Source organism: Carcharodon carcharias, chromosome 1 (genome assembly GCF_017639515.1).
Source record: "Carcharodon carcharias isolate sCarCar2 chromosome 1, sCarCar2.pri, whole genome shotgun sequence".
In the NCBI taxonomy this organism is placed as follows: domain Eukaryota; kingdom Metazoa; phylum Chordata; class Chondrichthyes; order Lamniformes; family Lamnidae; genus Carcharodon; species Carcharodon carcharias.
In genome coordinates, this window is record NC_054467.1 from 6,828,359 (window position 1) to 6,846,159 (window position 17,801).

The window sequence follows — 17,801 nt, forward strand, 5'->3', positions numbered from 1 at the left end:
AAGACACAGAAAAAAGTGGAAGAAAATATTATGTGCAAAAATACTTTAAAACCTTCTCACGCAGTCTGATCCGCCCTGTGAAGTTTCATCGATTATTTTTCGAATGAAGGAAGTTTCACTGTTGATCGTTTCTCCCAGCAGCGGCTTTCAGTAACATTACACCTTGCTGACGTGAGGGAAGCTATCCTGTCTCCTCCTGAGTTCGGAATTGGGAATTTGCCCTCTTCTCCCCCCCACCACCCCACGATTGCCTCGTCCTGTGTCTCTGCACAAATGTATGACCGAGCTCCGAGGGATACAATCTTCGCCACGGCTCAGGGTAGCACCGGGCCCAACGTGGGACCAGCTTCCTACAATGCCAGCAGCAACAAGCACTGCTGCATTTGTAAAGAAGGAGGTGAGGACCCGGGCAACACAGAGAGCAGTGTTTTAGTGCGGTCTCCTAGTCGAGATTTACTCTCTCTCTCTCTCTCTCTTCGGTATCACTGGTGAAAACTGGCAAGCGGGGCATGTTTATTAACTACTGCACAAACATGAGTAATGGGGAGTTGTGCTTCAAGGCAGAAAACATGCCGAGTACTTTGCAAAATGCAAGAAGAACATTTGTTACCATTGGAAATGAAAATAGAAAATGCTGGAAATACACAAGCAGAGGTTAATGTGCTGGGTGCCTTTGTGTTGATGAAAAATTATATATCCAAGAGTTAACGACTTTGTTTACAGATGCTGACTGACCGGCTGTCTGGCCTCAGCTCTCGTTCTTTTTTTTTGTTTCATTTTTAGAATATAACATACTGCATTTGTGAAATGCGGCGCTCAAGTTGAAAAGGGTGAATTCGAGGGAGTATTTTTGGTATTCCAGTCCAGCGAGTGTACGGTAGTTGCTCTGTTGTTGTATCAGATGGTAACAGGTCTTTAAATCCCTGCACGAAGCAACAACAGAGACGCAGAGTGCTGTATAGTTACCTTACATTTTTGCTGATCAAGAACTTTAAATGTTTGCATTCGGCCCATCGTGTCTCGTGCCAGCCCCTGTTTACCAGAGCAATCTAAAACTAATCACACTGCTTCATTCTCTCCTTATCGACTAATATTCTCCTGTGCTTGAATCATTTATTTAATTTTACCCTGAAGATGCAATTGCCTGTATCCCAACAGCTCCCTGGTGTCAAAACATTTCATACCCTGTTTTCTGTAAAGAAATGTCTTCTACCTTCTCAGGTCACTCTCTTAGTGACAATCTTAAATTGAATTTTCAGTTCTCTTCAGCCAAAGAGAATAGTCTTTCTCCATTCACCATCAAAACCCTTTATATTTGGAAAAACCCTAAAGCTCCTCTTAGACTTCTTTGCTTCAGTAGAAATATTGTCAGTAACTCAAATCACTGCATTCCCCATTGCTGGAATCCTGCTGAATCACTATCACACACTTGCTTTAATGTCCTAGGGCACTCAAAGCTAAAGACTGTAAACCCTGACTGTATCCTACCAATGTCCTTCCAATACAACTTGCCTTATATAGCACAGTAAAACACCCCAAGATCCTTCATAGGAGCAATTGTCAAACAAAATGTTCTATCGATTCACTTGAGATATTAGAATGGGTGACCAGGAGCTTGGTCAAAGAGGAGGTTTCAAGGAATGCCTTAAAGAAGCAGAGTGATTTAGGGAGAGCTTAGGGCCCAGTTAGCGGAAGGCACAGCCACTAATGGTGTAGCGATGAAAATTGGGGATGCTCAAGTGGCCAGAATTGGTGGAGTGCAGAATTCTCAAAGATAGGGAGGGGGCGAGGCCATGGAGGCATTTGAAAACACGGATGAAAATTTCAAATTTATCATTACCTCTTTACTCTGTGTCCTGATTTAGAAAAAGCTTTATCTCTACCTGTAATCATACTTTTTGCTTAATTATATATTTCTATCTCTATGATTCTGTCTCTCTATCCACGTCACCCAGCATATTCCCATTGAGAACTTTCGTTCACTATTATTTTTCTCAATATATAAAACTCGAGTAATGAAGATTAAGGGGTCATCAAATTGAGGTGGCTGAGATGATTAAAGCTTTCAATAGGGTTGATAGAGAAAATCTATTTCCTCCGGTGGAGGGGGAATGGGGGGGTGTCCAGAACAAGGTGGTAGAATCTTAACATTATAGCCAGGCCATTCAAGAGTCATGTCTTCACACAAGGGGTAGAAGAAAATCTGGAATTCTCTCCCCCAAAAAGCTGTTGAGGCTTGGATCAATTGAAAATGTCAAAACAAAGATTGATAGATTTTTGTTAAGTAAGGCTATGAAGGAATATGAAAGGAAAGTGGGTAGCTGGAGTTAAGATACAGATCATCCATGAGTGAACTGAATAGCAGAGCAACATCAAGGGCCTGAATGACCTCCTCTTGTTTGTATGGATGCTGCCAACAAGGGATCATTAACACCCATATAGGTCTGATAACATTTGTCTCTGGCAATTTGACTTTATTAATTATTAATCTATTTTAGCCAGATCAGTTCCTAATCTGGGCCAGTAGCTGAATTAACTGTTTTCAATTAAAACTTAGCAGATAATAATGGCGTAATTCTTGTAAATCCTGTTCAGCCAATTGCGTGCAGGAGTTTGTAATGTAATAGAGAGAACAATGGGAAATCTTGAAAATGAAAGGAATAAAGATATTGCACTAATATAACGCCTTTCATGATCTCAGGAAGTTCCAAAGCACTTTACAGCCCCTGAAATACTATGAAATAAAAACAAAGTGCTGGAAAATCTCAACAGGTCTGGCAGCATCCATGGGGAGAGAAACAGAATTAACATTTTGAGTCCGTATGACTCTTCTAGTACATTTGAAGTATGGTTACTGTTGTAATGAAGGAAACACAGCAGTGAATTTGTGCACAGCAAGCTCCCACAAACAGCAATGAAGTTAATGACTAGATAATCTATTTTAGTTATGTTGATTGAGGTATAAATATTGACCAGAACACTGGAGAGAACTTCCCTGCTCTCTCAATAGTGGCATGGGATCTTTTATGTCCACCTGTGAGGGCAGACAAGGTCTCAGTTTAGTGTCTCACCTGGAAAGCAGTGCCTCTGACAATGCATCACTTCCTCAATGCTGCAACCTCAGGTGTCTTCCTGGCTGTTGGGCTCAAAATTTTGGCTTGGACACAACTCTCTGACTCAGGGATGAGGGCGCCACTAATTGAGACATGGCTTTCGCCTGATATGTGTTGGGTCCTTTTTCTGGTGTAAATCATGACAATTTGCATTCAGTCTGAACAGGCGTTTTCCCTCTGCTAAATTTGTGGTGTTGGGTTGGGTTGCATCTTCTAATACGTTAGTTAGGAGCCTAACAATTGTTGAGGACTTGATGGAGGAATAAGTTCCCCAGGAGCGCACAGAGCTTCCTCTGGCAGCCCCTATGGTCTCAGTTAAAATCAAACAATTGTCTCAAAAACTCCACAGGTGTTGTGATTTGCATCCCACTCCATAGTACACTCCATCCTCCATTGCCCAGGAACGCCCCCCCGCCCCGACCTGGGCCTTATTAGGCGACTGCTGCCAACCAGGCAAGTGACCCTAAATTGGATTGTCCTTGGAGAGAGCTGCTTATGGCAGTGTGACCAACAGTGAGCTGGCAGAGGAGGCTCAAGGGACCGACAACAATTGGTTTTTGCTTTGGACCCTCAATAATTGTGTAGTGTTGAGTTTGTGCCCCAGAAACAGGCTCAGCTGAATTTTTACTCTGAGCAATATTATTAGGGGATTGTGTGGCGCATTGTGTTATCACAATCCTTTTAATTTTTTGGATCGAGGTTTAAGTTTAGCTCAGAAAATCACACAATAGATACAGATGAGTCCCATTTAGCCCATCCGCCCTATAGCCCATGACATGCAATTGTTTTTTTAAATAATTCCATGGATTTTGTCTCTAGAATCCTAGGCAGAGGTCTAGCCTTTGTGTTGAATGCATCAGTTCTAAACTTGCTTGTTACCAATTCGATTGTGTCTCCTTATTCTGGTCTCACACTTTAGCATTTCGGATGCACTGTTTCTACATCATTTACTATTTAAAAAAATCTCTAAAGGATCACTTCTCTGTCACTTCCTTTCAACAGTATCAACTTGCACTTAATTAGCGCCTCTAGCATAGGTAAACATCCCAGGGCATTTCACAGGAGCGATTTATCAAACAAAATTTGACTCCAGTCCACATAAGGAGATATTAAGGCAGGTGATCAAAAGCTTGGTCAAAGACGTAGGTTGTAAGAAGTGTCCTAAAGGTGAAGAGAGAGGGACTTCCAAAGCCTCGGGTCTAGTCAGCTGAAGGCACAGACAGCAATGGTGGGGCTGTGGACAGGGATGTGAGGAAGATCCATTTTACTACTCGGAAGGAGCATCATGTCAGTATCAAATCTTTGTGTTCCAAAGTTAATTTCACTGTATTTTATAAAATGCTTTCATGGGATCTAGGCATCACTGGCAAGGCCAGCGTTCATTGCCCTTGAGCTGAGTGACTTGCTAGACCATTTCAGAGGGCAGCTAAGAGTGGGTCTCATGTGTAGGCCAGACAATTCCCTTCCCTAAAGGGCAATAATGTTTTATGAGATGGCATTAGCTTTCAATTTTATTCATTAATTGAATTTAAATTCCACCAAATGCGGTGGTGGGATTTGAATCCATGTCCCTAGGACCTAGGCTTCTGTTGTAAGGGTGGCTGAGTTGCTATATAGTTGATGGAGTTGATCAGCAGATACTTCTTGGATGGAAACATTATATTTATTTACAATATACTCAGCAGAAACTACACGTGTGCTTTCAACTCCAACCCTATCTCTACACTGACTGCTGAGGTAGCCTGCTCTACTCTCCTATTGGTTACTACAGATCATGTGATCTTCCTTACAAATATTATTCTTAGAGGTACATTACACACTAAATAAAACCATAATTACTACATTCCTCCCCCTTTAACTCAGCTATATGTATTATATTTACAAGTACATATTTTTCAAGACAACATAATATTTACACTGGGTAAGGAATTTACAAGTTCAGTCTTTCAGGTGGTTTCCTGGTCCGTGTAGAATGTCACAGCTCCACAACTTCAGATGCTTTGTCAGGAACCTACTTTTCCGGAGTTGCCTGAACATCAGGTGCTTCGGTGGGCACTTGCAGTTCTGTATCCTCAACTCTTACAGGAACATCAGACATGTCAGTCCTGGGTTGAGTATCCTCAACAGGAAACGCAGACCCAGTCATGGTCACTGGCGGAACCAAATCTTGGTGATTTATCTCTCTCTTCCTTCAATGGTCCGCATGTTTCCAGATGATCCATCCTTTCATCTCCGCGTTGTAAGATAGAGGTCCAGCCATTGCACGTATTTCACCCGGTAACCACTTTGGTCCTTCTCCAAAGTTCTTCACATATACCGGCTCTCCCACAGTAAATTTCCTCTCAGGACTATGCCAGTTATGTCTAGTTTTCTGGCTTCCTTGACTCCTTTCCACCTTCCCCTCTAAATTTGTCATTATTACGCTCAATCTCATCCTGAGACAGTGTTTCAACAATAACTCCGCAGGTGTGACACCTGTTGTTGTTGTGTAAGGGGTAATCCTGTAATGAAAAAGAAAGTGAGCTAGTTTGGTTGCCAAGGAATCTCCAATTAGTTTTCATGCCTGGATTGAATGTTTGAACTGCCCTTTCGATCTGTCCATATGAGGAAGGGTGGTACGGTACAGATTTCACATGAGCGATACTGTTGAGGCTGATAAACCGTTGAAACTCAGCACTTGTAAATGCCTGGTAGCCCGTGAATGGCAAAACTTTGACATAGTTTCTCAATTGTAGCAGCTGACGGTTGGTGACTTCACCTCATATATGTGCAACCATTTTGAATGGGCATCGACAATGAGCAGAAACATTGTTCCCAGCAAAGGTGCAATGTTTTCAATGTGTAACCGCACCCAGAGTCTAACTGACCATTCAGTGTAATGGAGCTGTCGCTGGAAACTTTTGCAGTTGTTGATATTGCAAACAGTGCTTTACTAAACTCTCTATTTCACCATCCATCCCAGGCCACCATAGATAGCTGCAAGCAATGGTCTTCATTCGGGAAATCCCTAGATGTGAACTGTGTAGTTCAATTAAAAGTGGCTCCCTTCCATTTGAAGGAACTATCACTCGTGCTCCCCACAATAAGATACCATCCTAGCTGGTTATTTCATGTCTTCTGTTGAAGTATGGTTTCATTGCATCAGGTATGGGCTCCTGTGACCAATCCTGTAGCACTTGTTCTCATACTTGAGATAGGACTGGGTCCCGACTTGTCCAGTCTCTGATCTGTCAAGCACATACCGGTGAGGAATCTAAGAAATTTAGCAGTAAAACAAGAACTGGGACGTGCTCATCATTTTCTTCTAAAGGCAAAAAGCTAAGGATATTTACATTTGTGATTTGATTGCCGGGCCTATGTCCGAAAGTGTATCCGTATGCTGCCAGAATTAAAGCCTTTTTAGTATTTCTGTATCTTCTTTCTATGTACCTTCTTCTTTCTAGCACAGACTTTAATCTCGGCCTCCTTTTTGACTTCACTGTTGGCCATACCTCTCTCAGATGCAAGCTCAACTTGCCTGAGATCAGTGGCTGAATCTCCCAAGAGTTCATTATCTGTCTGCTTCTTGGAAAATTCTGCGACTTTTGCTTCCAAAGCCTCTTTGGCTTCATTTAGCTGATTCTTCAGCTCTTCCATCTCTTTTTTGTATTTGTTTGCTGCCTCCTGGAAAATGGAACATTGCTGTATCTTCTCTGCCAACTCATTCTTCAGTTTATTCATGGAGGTGCTGAATTCTTTCTGTTTCTCTTCATACTTTTCCAGACGATTGTACAAACTCCGACCTGAGGGAATCTTGTCATGTGTGAAGGTCTTTCAACAGGTTTTCTTTTTCCCTGCAAAGGTTGCTCACCTCGTCTCAAACTCTGTCATCAAGCAGGGTCTCTTCAAGTTTCTTCTGCTGTTCTTCCAGGTTTTGGCTTAAGACAACCTGGATTTCTTAAGGTTGGTGAGTCCTTACACACTCCTTTTCCAAAACAGGAATGTTTCCAGCTTCCTTTTGGAATCTCAGTGGCCAATCAAGGTTGATTTCTCTTAGCCAATTTCACCCTAGAAGGCTTGTTCCTCTGCCTCTCTATACTAATACTGGTAGCTTTACCGATTGGCTTCCATAATGAACAGTTACTCTACTTATGCCTTTTACTTGGATGTTTTCATCTGTATATGTTTTTAGCTTGGCTGCTGTTCACTCCAAATTTAACTGATGTTCACCATTACTCAAATATCTGAAGGTATGTTTACCAATTACTGTAGTGTCCACTTCCATTCTAACAGGTTTGCCATTTAACTTTCACTGTGACAAATATTGGTTCTGTCTTTCCAACTTTCAGATTAAACAATGACTAAGTGTCTGAATTTTTTGTTTCAGGTTCTTCTATATTGTAGATTTCATTGGGCTTCTTCTTTTGTTTACAAGCCTGCCTGAATCTTTCCTTGCACTGCCTCATCATATGTCCATTTGTATGACAATAGTAGCATTCGACTTTAAACTGCCAATCTCTAAAAGACTGCTTGTTTCCACCTCTATTAAAATTATTCTTTTTGCTGCTAAGTTACTTTTCTTTATTCCTTGGCTACTGGGGGCTGTTTCCTGCTTCTCGGCAGAGCCTTGCATGTTCGTGCCCTTTTCGGCTGGGGTTTCCTGCCTCATGTGGAGGATGGTGCCATTTTGCACACCCTGTATTGCTTTTGAACCTCTTACTGCGCTTTCCATGGCCAGCGCTATCGTGAGCACCTTCTTGAAATCCAAATTCGTTTCGGACAATTATCTTTTTTGAATAGTGTCCTCATTCACATCACATGCTAAACAATCTCTAAGCTTGTCATTTAGAGTTGTACCGAACTCACAATGTTCCGTTAGCTGCTTCAAATTTGCCAGGTAGCATGTAATTGTCTCAGCCGGGGCTCTATCTTGCGAATTAAACCTGAGCCTCTGCATCGTGAATGAGGGCTTAGGTTGAAAATGACCCTTCATGAGGTCCACCAATTCATCAAAATTCTTCGAATCTTGGGCACTGGGTGCTGTAAAACTTCAAATCAAACCATAGGTTTTGCTTCCACAAGTACTTGAGGATCGTTCACCTCTTCTCTTTCCCCATAATCTCATTCGCTTGAAAGAAGAACGTGGAAGTGTTCAATGTAATGAGACTAATCATCTGTGGTTGGTTCAAAAGGATCAATTCTCCCAAATTGTGGCACTTTGAGAGGGGATGACTTCAATTCTAACGAAACTTCCTACTTACAATCACTGGGCGAGGTACAGTGCTGATTTCTTTTTTGTCTTGATTTCTTCTGTTCTGGGAAGGCGATGGCTTAGTGGTATTGTTGCTGGACTAGTAATCCTGTAGACCCAGGGTAGTGCTCTGGGGACCTGATGGTGGAATTTGAATTCAATAAAAATCTGGAATTAAAAGTCAAATGATGACCATGAAACCATTGCCAATTGTCATAAAAACCCATCTCATTCACTAATGTCCTTTAGGGAAGGAAATCTGCCTTCCTTACCTGGTCTGGCCTACATGTGACTCCAGACCCACAGGAATGTGGTTGACTCTTAAATGCCCTCTGGACTTGGGGGTAACTAGGGATGGGTAATAAATGCTGGCCTAGCCAGCAACACCCACATCCCATGAATACATCCCATGAATGAATTAAAAAAAAAAATCCTGTTTTATCCTCGTTGCCAGTTTGTTGTAGGGTGGCCGAGTTGCTACTGTTGTTGGTAGAATTGATCAGCAAGCACTTCTTGGGTGGAAACATTAAGTTTACTTACAATATACTCAGCAGCAACTACGCGTCTGCTTTCAACTCTAACCTATCTCTACACTGACAGCTGAGGTAGCTCGTGCCACTCTCCTTTTGGTTACCACAGATCATGTGATCTTCCTTACAAATATTATTCTTAAAGGTGCATCACATGCTAAACAAAACCATAATCACTACAGCCTCCGTTTGGCTAGTCCAGTAACCTTACCCTGACACCACCACTTCCCTCACTTTCATGTGCCCCCTCAAGCCTTGAAATTCCTCTGCTTGAGATGTCTGCCTTCTTCTGCCCTTAAAGAAATTTCTGTGGTCTCTGCTATTTTCTATAGCACCAAACTATTTAGGAGAGAACAGCAGTAATTGATAAGCATCTTCCTACTGTGCATAACCAGCGAAAAGCCAGGCAGCACTGGCTGTTTCATTCTGTTGTAACACTCGGGGTACAATCGAGGACTCGAGCTGGAGCTATATCTAGAGCCCCACCTGCTGGCTAAACTGGTATTGCAGAATTTACACCCCAGGTCTAAGAACTGAGAATTAATGACCATCAGGAATGATTGAACAGACTCGGGCTCTTTTCTCTAGTAAAGGGAAGGCTGAGAGGTGAGCTGATGGCCATCATTAAGATTATGAAAGGTTTTATAGGTAGACTCAGAGAAGATGCTTGCACTTGCAGCGAAGACCGGTACTAGGGGCCATAAATCTAAGATAGTCACTAATAAAACCAAAAGGAATTTCAGGAAAGAGAGTGGTGAGAATGTGGAATTCTCTCCCACAAGGAATTGTTAAGGTGAATAGTATATATGCATTTAAGGGGAAGTTAGATAAGCACAAGTGGTAGAAAGAAAGGAAAAATAGCAAAATACTGTGGATGCTGGAAATCTGAAATAAAAACAGAAAATGCTGGAGAAACTCAGCAGGTCTGTCAACACCTGTGGAGAGAGAGAGAATTAACTTTTCGAGTCTATATGACCCTTCTTCAGAGCTAAAGAGGAGTAGAAATGTGATGAAATGTATACTGTTTAACGGAGGTGGAGCAGGTGAAGCTGGATAGAAGGCCTGTGATAGGTGGGGGCTAAGGAGAGATTGACAAAGATGTCATGAACAAAAAGTCAAAGGGAGTGTTAATGGTAGTGGTAAGGGCTAAAGGAGGTGCTGATAGTGGCATAAAGGTAAGAAAATAGAATGTGTGAATAGCAGAACAAGGGTCAGCACTCTGGAAGAACAACATGGAACGAGTAACAGATGGCCCTTGTAGGGGTGGATGGGGGGAAGAGGCGGTGTTTGGGATGGAAAAGGGATTAAAAAAAGGTGATAAAACAATGAATAAATGAACAAAAATGAAATAAATGGATAAAAAATAAAAATAAATGTTTAAAAAAGGGAATTAAAAAAGGGGTGAACGTAGAAGAGAGAGTTCATGATCTGAAGTTGTTGAACTCAGTGTTAAGTCCGGAAGGCAGTAAAGTGCCTAGTCGGAAGATGAAGTGCTGTTCATCCAGTTTGCGTTGGGCTTCACTGGAACAATGCAGCAGGCCAAGGACAAACATGTGGGCAAGAGAGCAGGGTGGAGCGTTGAAATGGCAAGCGACAGGGAGGTCTGGGTCATGCTTGCAGACAGACCGCAGGTGTTCCGCAAAGTGGTCACCCAGTCTGCATTTGGTTTCCCCAATGTAGAGGAAACTGCATTGGGAGCAGCGAATGCAGTAGACTAAATTGAAGGAGGCACAAGTGAAATGCTGCTTCACCTGAAAGGAGTGTTTGGGCCCCTAGATGGTGAGGAGGGAGGAGGGAAAGGGGCAAGTGTTGCACCTTTTGAGATTGCATGGGAAGGTGCCGTGGGAAGGGGATGTGGTTTTGGGGGTGACGGAGGAGCGGACCAGGGTGTCCCGGAAGGAACAATTCCTACGGACTGCTGACAGAGGGGGTGGGGGGTTGGTGGGTGGGGGGGGTGTTGTGTGTGTGTATGTGTGGAGGGGGGGGGGTGCGGCGGTGAGGTGAAGATGTGTTTGCTGGTGGGATCACGCTGGAATTGGCAGAAATGGTGGAGGATGATCCTTTGCATGAGGAAGCTGGTGGGGTGATAAGTGACGACAAGGGGGATCCTATCATGGTTCTGGGAGGGAGGGGAAGGTGTGAAGGTGGGAGATGGGTCGGACACAGTTGAGGGCCCTGTCAACCACAGTGGGTGGGAGACCTCAGTTAAGGGAGAAGGAAGACGTGTCAGAAGCGCTGTTTTTGAAAGTGGCATCATTGGAAGAGATGCGACGGAGGCGAAGGAACTGAGAGAATGGGATGGAGTCCTTAGAGGAAGCGGGGTGTGAGGAGCTGTGGTCGAGGTAGCTGTGGGAGTCGGTGGGCATGCAGTGAATATTGGTGGACAGTCTATCACCAGAAATGGAGACAGCGAGGCCAAGGAAGGAAAAGGAAGTGTTGGAGATCGACCATGTGAAGATGATAGAGGGGTGGAAATTGGAAGCAAAATTGATAAATTTTTCCAGGTCTAGATGAGGGCATGAAGCAGCACCGTAAAAATAAATTTGCTGCATAGCTACTTATTTAATGTACTCTTCTCTTTTGGGTGTTAATTTGCAACTAAGCAGCAAGTCCTTACAAAGCCACTGTTAGACAGCAGAGATTTTTGCCCCAGGATTGGGTCTAGAAACAAAGAGATAGTGCAGAGCAGTTTCCAAGAGTTTACAAAGTGTGAAACAAGCATTCAGGAATACAAGGCGTGTGGAGTACCATTCACCACAACAATGGCTGGACCACCACAATAAACACTGCAGCAGAGCTACTCGTGCATGCTCACTCATTTAACTGAACCCTCTTCATTTTTAGACACTGACTACAGAATAAACAGAAATCCCTTTCCTCCTCCACTATCTCTCAGTCCAGTCTTCTCGCAAGACCGACTCATCGATGTATCTTCTTAATAAAATTACATATTAAAAATGAGGTCTTTCCGGGGAAGGGGTAGGTTTGATTATTACAAAGTATTAACAGCAGAGAAACAGGCCATTCAACCCAGCAGGTTCCTAGTGTTTATGCTCCATGCAAGCCTTATCTCATCCTACTTCATCTCACCCTATCTACATAACCTCCTATTCCTTTCTACCTATTTCTACCTTCCTTTCAGTGACCTTGCCATTTAAAACTCCAGGAATTTTGCTTTTTCGAAAATGTTTGGAAAGTGACCTCCTGTTGGACTGTTGCTTTTGTGTTTAAACAGATTTTAAGGGGTACTCGCAATTTCTGTAATGCTTTTTTTTGAATGAATGGACCTACTGAACAATTGGTCTTACTGGCTGCAGACTAGAGTATTCTGCTGGTCATTGTTGCTGATTGAACATACTCATAATGACTCTCCACTTCTCAGCTACTGGTATTGCTGCAAAATCATGGTCCTTGGGCCATGGAAATTAATATTTGGATAAAACCCTGTGCTGCTCTGCTACCTTTGTAGAATTCTGCATCACTTTGCCGTGGGTTAATCTGGTACCTTATATGGCTTGGTGTTAAATTTTGTCTAATAACACTCCCACCAGATCTTCCATCTTCTAACTCTGGCCTCTTGTGCATCTCACGCTGCCTTTGCCCCATCCTTAGCAGCTGTGCTTTCATCTGTCTTGGCCCCAAGTTTTGTGATTTTTCTCTTTAAAATCTTTGCCTCACCACCTCCCTCCGGTCTTTGAAAAGAAAGGAAGACCTGCTTTTCACATTAATCTCTGGATTTTACAGCCAGTTAAGTACTTTTGAATAGTTCCTGTTGTAATGTAACTATGGATGGCCATTGCAGCCAAGTTGCACACAAGATCCTATAAACAACAATGAGCAGATAACCTGTTTTGGTTGGGTTCATTGAGGGCAGGGCACTGGGGAGAACTCTTGTGCTCTTTTCAAAATAGCGCCATTGGGTTTTTTATGTCCACCTGAAAGAGGAGTCTGGGTCTTGGTTTTACATTTCATCCAAAAGATGGTACCTCTGACAGTGCAGCACTCCCTCAGCACTGGCACCAGAGAGCCAGTCTAGATTTTTCTGCTCTGGAGTGGGATTAAGCCCAATGCCTTCTGTATCAGAGATAAGAATGCTACCAAGTGAGTCACAGATAACAACTTTAAGACCTTTAAACCCACTTCTTTCATCAACCTTCTAGTTTTGGTTCTCCAAATGGTTTCCTCTTTGGCCTGATGCCCATTTCTTTTCTTACTGCCTCTGTGATGCACCTTAGGACATAGTCCAATGTTAAGGGAATCGCATTAAGGCAAGTTCATTTTATTGCAGCCCAAATTCAATGAACTTTACTTCTATCAAGCACAGCTCCCTACCGGGAGTGCAAATCACTGAATTTACCTTTTAAAGCCCTTCACACGTCCATTCCCATATACCTGCAACTCTCCACCAGGTCCCATCCGTTGATGGGCAGCTATACATGGCTAATCAACATTATTTTTTGAGAATTTTGCGAGATTTTGAGGAGGAACCATGAGGTGATTTATTAACCCCCGAGGCTTTGCATAACTTTTTAATATAGATTCCTAAAAAGTTTGTTTATTGGTTAAATATAAAAATCCCAGTAACACGAGTTCCTTCCTGCAGATGGATACGCTCCCTTTATGTCTTTGGCAAACCGTGACCATGATTCTATATTCAATGTTCCGGGTGCTCTTCTGTCTCCGGGCCCACAGCATTATGACATTGCTCCAGTGCAGGTAAGATAGACTTATTACCAGCTCAATGTAGCACATAAATGTAAGCTCACTTTGTCAGGAGAACAAATAATTCTAAATAATTACACAATAAATCTTATTATTTGTACATTCATAAGTTGCCCTTTCTTGTCCATGAAAGACGTACAGTTCCTTTATACCTGTCATTGCAGATTACCATTCATTTGACAGGACATCTCATTATGAATCCTGCATATTTCTACAATTAACATAACTTGCATAAAAATTTCTAGAGACAGGCCAAGCATATATATCCATGTATTTAATGAATTTGGGTGGTAACAAGTCATTAATCAGATTATTAATATTAAGAGTCTCTGCCAAAATATTCACTAATGAATATATTTATAGAGATGCAAAGGATAATAAATTGCATATTTCACTGATAAACTCTCATTGCTTGTGTATGAGGGCATATTTTTCTTGGAAATATTCAGATGTTCACGTTAGATCATGTTTTTATAATTTTTGTTTTTTTTGCTTTACTTGAATAAAATTAGCCATATTCGAGAATTCAACTGAAGCAAATGGGCATCAATAGCCAATGTAATTATTGTACCGCGCTCGTGCATTCAAAGCCCACCTCACTGAGCAAGTTACGATGACTGAGTTCAATAAATTCTGGTAAATTATGGGCTAGCACTTAGTAAGTGACCTTGAAAGCAACCAGGTTGTCATAGTGGCCCAACTGGTTGACATTCAGGGAAGGGAACCTGCCAACTTAAATGAGACTCCCGTCCGTACATGGCGATCTCTTAAAGCTCTCAGGTTAACTATGGATGGCCAAAAAATACTGTCCCACCGATGTCAAGTATACCTGAAGAACAAATTTTTAAAAACGTATAAACTATCAAACTGAAATACTAAAGAGTGTAATAACCTTCTGCTTTTAAAACAGTTGATTATTTCTTTCTAAACAAACTTCTTTGCCCAGAGAATGATGCAAACGTGGAACTCACTACCACAGGGAGTAATTGAGGTGAATAACGTGGAAGTGGGGAGGTCTTGTGATGCAGTGGGTAGCGTCCCTGCTTCTGGGCCAGAAGCTCTGGGTTCAAATCCTACTTCTGGATTTGACAGCTGACGTTAGGCATTCATAATGTGGAAATTCAGGTTGATTATCAGCCTTGAAATCCTTCCAATATGCCTGATGGTAGGTGGTAAGAGTGAGAGAGTTTCCTGGTCAGCCATGGCAAACCACCGCGGTACCCTGCCAAGCATAATCATGGGCCATTCCAATGGCAGTCCATGGTTGCTAATGCCCCGTTACCTGGAGGAGGAGCATAGATGGGAAAGGGGAAGCTGGATGAACACATGAGGGAGAATTGAGGGTAATGCTGATAGAGTTAGATGAGGAAGGAAGCGGGCTCAATTGGAGTATAAATGGGGACGTGGACTGGTTGGGCTGATCTGCCTCGTTTCTGTATTGTATATTCTATGCAACTTCTACCTAATAATAACAAGCTATATTTATAAAGCACCTTTAATGTAATAAAACACCCCAAAGGTCTTCACAGGAGCATTATAATGCCAAGTTAGACACAGAACCACTAAAAGTGATATTGGGGCAGATAGCCAAAAGCTTGGTCAAGCAGGTTGGTTTCAGGGAGAGTCTTAAGGAAAGAGAGGTAGAAAATTGGAGAGATTTAGGGAGGGAACTCCAGAGCTTAGGGCACCAGGCAGTTGAAGACACAGCCACCAATTGTGGAGCAATTAATTTGGGGATTTCAATGATCAGAGCCACTATATGATGGTTATTTTCAATCTGACTGAACAGCTTTTAAAATTCAAAGCAGGATCGATTCATCTAACTCTGTGATGGGGCACAGTGGAGTAGACACTTGTGTATAATTTATTCACATATCCCTAAAAATTTACGCCTTAAGAACATAAACATCAAACAAATTACTGTTCTCAAAAATCACACTAAGCAGTGCAAATCTCCCCTTTAGCAATTCATTTAAAAAAAATAAGGCTTAATATGCAGATAAATCAAATCAAGTGTTGATGGTGGTGGTAATAATGAATGTTTCTGCTGTATACTCCGAGCGAGACCCGTTGGATTGTTTGGATGTTTCAACTATCCAACAAAAAGAATCCACCACATGGACTTTAAGATTTATTATCAGTTTTCTTCTTCGTTACACGGTTTGTCATTATAAAACAGTTAGGCTTTGATCTTCACACACCATCTCCGAAAAGTAATTCATTCTATTTTTACTTTCCTGATAATTTCCTTCATATTTCTTGGAAATCAGGAGTATGCAAATCTACAGCATTGTGGGCCAAATGGGACTCCTTCCCTGAGCCATTGGCAGACGCTTGAGGTCCAGAAATTGTTCCACAAAACCCAAGCAACTCAGCTCTATCCTTTAGAACCATACAGTCAAAGAATGATACAGCACTGAAAGAGGCCATTCAGCCCATCGTGCTAGTGCCAGGTCTTAGAAAGAACAATCCAATTCGTCCCACCACCAACCTCCACTCTTTTCCCCATAGCCCTGAAAACCTTTCCCCTTCAAGCGTGCAGTAAGTTATTATTGAATTTGTTTCCACCGTCCTCTCAGGCAGCGATTCCAGATCATAACTCACTGCATAAAACAACTTCTCTTCATCTCGTCTCTTTCTTGTTGCTTGGTCCTGTTTGAATCTGGGTGGACCCAGAGATTTTTTTTTTTAGAATTTTTAAATTGTATTTTTTGGTCTCTTTTGCCTGACTTGTGAATAACTCCTAAATGGGAATCTCTGCATATTTTAATAATGACTGTGAGGTGCCCGCAAGTTATTGGGAAGGAGGGTTTGAACTTTGGGGCATGCAAAATCGCCTGGAGGCAGCCTGGATCAGAAGGGTCGGGTATGTGCCTGTGTAAGTTAGTGATGGAAAACTGGGCAGTTTCTGCTCTGGATGTGCAAGCTTCTTGGCCCAAGTTTCATCTGGGCACTGTATTCAGGTGATTATTTATACCCAAGCGCAACATGAGAAAAACCTTGGGTCTGCGTCTCTTTTGCTGTATAATACCAATTGGAAAGTTATTTTTCAAACTATTTTCAATGCCAAATTTTGAAAAAGTGATCTTAACTTACTGAGCCAGAATGACTCCAGAGCTAAAAAGAGTTAACTTATGAGGATAGGCCGAATAGATTAGGTTTACATTCTCTTGATTATTGAATATTAATTGAGGTGGCTGAGACAATTAAAGGATTTGATAGGGTTAATGGAGAGAAACTATTTACTCTGGTGCGAGAAGACAGATTTTTGATTGTCAAGGGGCAGGGAAGTTGAGTTAAGGTCACAATCAGATCAGTCATGAGCTTATTGAATGGCAGAGCTGGCTTAAGGAGCAAAACCTTAAAATTAGAGTCAGGCTGTTCAGGGGGTGATGGCAGGAAGCACTTCTTCACACAGAGGGTGGTGGAAATCTGGAACTCACTCACTCTAAAGCCTTCGAAGCTGGGGGCCAATTGATAATTTCAAAACTGAGACAGATAGACTTTGGTTAGGCAAGTGTACGAAGGACTGTGGAACCTAGATGGAGTTATGATACAAATCAGTCTTGATCTATTTGAATGGCAGAACAGGTTTGATGGGCTGAACGGCCTCCTCCGATAGCTCTGTTCATGAATTGTATCTCTCAGTAAATTGAAACTGAAACTGAACCCATGGGCCTTAAATTGCCAACAAACCATGCACTGTAGCATTTGTCCTCATTAACTTGAGTAAAGTCCTAACACAAAACACCAATTCTGTGTTGTGAATTTCAGGAGCACATCAAAGGAGGGCAGAGCATGAGGAACAAGGAGGCTCGTTTCAAAACAGTTGGAGCAGACCTACCAGGACCGGGTACCTACGATGTGCGCCCCATAGAAAAAGCGACTAAAACCTTTAAACCACAGAGCTCAACGGTGAGCTCCAATGTGTTCTATGCAGTAGCACTGGCTGTGCTTTCTCTAGGTCGCAGTCATGATCCTTATTCAGCAGCCACACTGGCAACATCATTGAAGCCGTGTTGATGATGAATGTGTGGTATATTAGCCTAAATATCAAAATGTAATTGTAGACATTTGTTTCAAAAAACCCAGTATATTGGCACCACTGTGGCAGTCAATGAATTGAAGGCGGAACAGGGTTATGGCAGGATTTTCAGTGAACAGGGTTTATATTACGGCAGTTCATTTATTCAATAGAGTTGTTCA

General features: G+C 42.2%; 1 protein-coding gene across 1 annotated transcript in view; it reads left to right on the forward strand.

Moving 5' to 3' along the window:
* Positions 1-273: 273 nt before the first annotated feature.
* The window catches only part of stpg2 (sperm-tail PG-rich repeat containing 2), a 100,672-nt gene continuing 83,144 nt past the window's right edge, over positions 274-17,801 (forward strand). The window contains exons 1-3 of the mRNA XM_041201088.1: positions 274-397; positions 13,477-13,589; positions 17,370-17,510. Coding sequence (XP_041057022.1) covers positions 274-397; positions 13,477-13,589; positions 17,370-17,510 — 378 coding nt within the window. The remainder of the gene's footprint in view (positions 398-13,476; positions 13,590-17,369; positions 17,511-17,801) is intronic.